At 42.8% G+C, this 3217-nt stretch overlaps 1 protein-coding gene across 1 annotated transcript in view; it reads right to left on the bottom strand.

The window, feature by feature from the left end:
* The window catches only part of LOC103084684 (glycine N-phenylacetyltransferase), a 9264-nt gene extending 8352 nt beyond the window's left edge, over positions 1-912 (bottom strand). Inside the window, exon 1 of the mRNA XM_007455682.1 lies at positions 823-912. Within this exon, the coding sequence (XP_007455744.1) occupies positions 823-900 (78 nt within the window). The 5' untranslated portion in view covers positions 901-912. The remainder of the gene's footprint in view (positions 1-822) is intronic.
* Between the last annotated feature and the right edge of the window lie 2305 nt (positions 913-3217).

Genomic DNA, 3217 nt, shown 5'->3' with positions numbered 1-3217 from the left:
ATCTTCCCGGACCGGGGCATGAACCCGTGTCCCCTGCATCGGCAGGCGGACTCTCAACCACTGCGCCACCAGGGAAGCCCTGTTGAAGTCTTTATACCTGTGTGTTTCCCTATTTCTTCTTTCAGTTCTATCAGTTTTTGTCTCAGGTTCTTTGAGCCTTTGTTGTTGGGTGTATACATTTCAGCCTTTCTTATGTCTCCTTGATGAATTAATGCCTTTATCATAATGCAGTGGCACTCTTTAGCAATAGCCTAGTCCCTTTGCAACATATATTATTGTGAGAAAAAAACACTTCTCTGTGGTATAAGATCACTTCTTAAACACAATTTCTGTCTCACCCCAAGTTAAACATAATAATCCTTTGGGGTTTGGCAAAAACAGAAATTGACCAGTTATTAATTACAAAGAAGAATCATAATGGTTAACTTTTCATCAGGCACTTGATTGTTTGGGAAGAATAAATTACACATTAACTTTGCCAGTTCTGGACAAACTTCCAGTGTTATATAACATAAGAGTTGAAAGGGCACAAGGGAAAGTTTTTGGGTCATCACACAGCAAAGAACATAGTGGATTCAAATCATAGCATTGCCACTCACATTGCTGTGATCTTGGTCAAGTCATATAACTGAGCCTCCGTTTCCTCTTTGGTTCTACAGACATGATGTACCTGCCTTGCAGAGAGATGATGTAAACTAAATGAGATGCAAGTTGAGTGAGTGTCTGGCACAGAGTAGGTGCTCAGTGAATGCTTGTTCTCTTTCCCACCTTTTTCTGAGGCTGTTGCTAGTCCTTTTTTCCCTAAGAATGTTCCACTCTCACCTTTAAGGACTCAGGGAGGCTCTTCCTCAAGGATTTCTCTAACATCTGCAGCAGTTGTGGGCCTTGTAAGTGAAACATCTTGGCAGGTACCTTAATCTAAAGAGAGGATCAAAAACCAAGGGATGAGAAGTGCTGCAAGACATACAAAGACAACTAAGCCCTGTTATCCTGGAAAACAGCAATTGCTAAAGAAAGCTCTCCATCCCCTTTGTGTTTTTGAAATGTCTTCCTGCAAAGAACTGTCCTTCCGTTTGGCTTAGTAAGACTCACCATGTCCCCCTGTTACCTATGACAGGGCCAGCTACTAAGCCTTCAGATTCCCAATCTTCAACAAATGAACAGCTCATACAACTCAACATCAACCCCACCCCCAAACAACCCAATTAAAAAATGGGCAGAAGAACTGGGTTCTTTGTAGCCCTGTTTACTCTTCCTTCATAAAGGGTTAGCTTGACTGTTTATCCCCACTGAACCATCAGAGCGAAGTGTTCTGATGTCTTAACAAAAGTTATCGGCTTGAGCGCACATTAATCAAGCTTCTCTCCTCCACACAGGGCTCTGCACTGTGACCTACCCTCAGCCAGAGCCCACGCTGGCATTCAGAATGATCCTCCATGAACCTTGCTCACTCCTTTCCATAAAAGAATAACCATTTCCTGCCTGACCTTTCAGGTGTTTGTAGATGTTATGGTCTAAGAGTTCTCCTATTGAAATAATACCCTCTTTCTATTACAGCACTCCTTTTCCCCACTCCTGAAATAATCCTTTCAAATAAAGGCTCTCCTTACCAAAGTCTGGCCTTGATTTTTATTCAACGGTATCTTAGTATGGCTTCATTATCATTGGAATAGACTTTTGTGACTAGCCTGGAAACCTAAGTATTGATTTATTCATCCATGCAGTCATTCACTTATGCAATCGCTCCGTAAATATTTATTGAGAACTCACTGTCATCTCAACAAATGTGGTGAGTGTCACCTCAGCTAGGCTGAGCTACATTTCTCAGAATTCCCTTCTCTGCACATTTCCAGTTAGGGTGGGTCACAGAGAGATTCCTAAGGAGGACCTGGAGGGCAGAGTTGAAGCAGCAGGCGTTTTGCAGCTAAACTCACGACCCAAGGTAGGGGCTGGGCTGGCAAGTGCCTCACTCTCCCCAGGTCTGTCTTCAGCTTCTCTGTCACCTGGGCCAGGTGTGGGCGTTTAGCTCCTTAACAAAGGAACCTGGCTTCTGCGGGACACCCATTCTACCAAGGTCAGGGTCAGTAGGACTGACCAAGTTTCTCCGGCCCCGTGAGCCTCAGCTTATACTGTGGGTTTCAGCTTGTTCTTTCTCCCTCTCGCGTTCCTTTCCCAGCTACCTTCCCTGTGCACTTCAGTCTTCAGCACCAGGTGGGAAGAAACAGCCTTACAGAAACTGCTGAACTAGAGTCCACACAATTGCATAAGGTCGATTCCCTGTAACAAATCTACTTTTCCGCTTGGACCCTGACTGATACACTTAATTTTGATCAGCTAACTCTCTGAGCAACTGTGAGCTTAGATTTCCTGTCGTTTAAGCCCTCATAATCTAATAAGGAAAATAAAGCGTACACAGCTAACACACGCCCCATAGAAAGAGCTGACTTATCCCATAAATATGCAATCACAATGCTATAGAATTCATGACATTTTGAAGCAGCCATTTTGATATGCTTTAAAACATAAATTACTCTTCTCATTTTTATTACCAAATGATACTGAAAACGAATTCAATCACCCTATCCCCAATCCTCACCTCTTCTTGAGCCTTAGCCCATCCCTAAACCTAAGGGTCTGATGTGTATAGTGTATATTACTATGTAATATAAAGCAGCATTTCTGCATTTTGACTCACTGTAGGAAATTAGGATTATCAGAAGGATTGGATCATAACACGCTGACTAAAAATGTAGACAGGAGACTGTGGCAAATCAAATGTTCTGCCTAAGGCCTACGAGATTCACAAAAGACAGAGAATACTTCTCAGTGGAAGCTTATAGCGTTCTTAAAGGAGATTGCACTAGAACTGGCCATTGAAGAGAGGATGATGTTAGATGTCAGCTTCCATATTCCTGGGAATGACTGGCTAACTCTTTCTGACAAGAGCTATGGAGAAAGTTCTTGTGAGACTCAAAATGGCATTAAACTTGGAATATGCAAAACCCTGTAGATATTAGGAGAAAGTCACTGTTGTTTAAACTCATTTATTTACCTATGTTCCTGACTGTTCTTTTAAAGGTCGTCCCCGGTCTGTTTTTGGTATCCATGAATTTAGCTCATCAATGCTAGGAAACTGACTTCAGCTGGCTTCTTCTCTACTTACTTTGGCTTCCCAGCTCTCTGGTCACTCTGTTCAGGGCCTGCTCCTCTTCAGCTC

Source organism: Lipotes vexillifer, unplaced genomic scaffold (assembly GCF_000442215.2).
Source record: "Lipotes vexillifer unplaced genomic scaffold, Lipotes_vexillifer_v1.1 scaffold977, whole genome shotgun sequence".
NCBI classification, from domain to species: Eukaryota; Metazoa; Chordata; class Mammalia; order Artiodactyla; family Lipotidae; genus Lipotes; species Lipotes vexillifer.
This window is presented reverse-complemented; position numbering and strand designations above follow the sequence as displayed.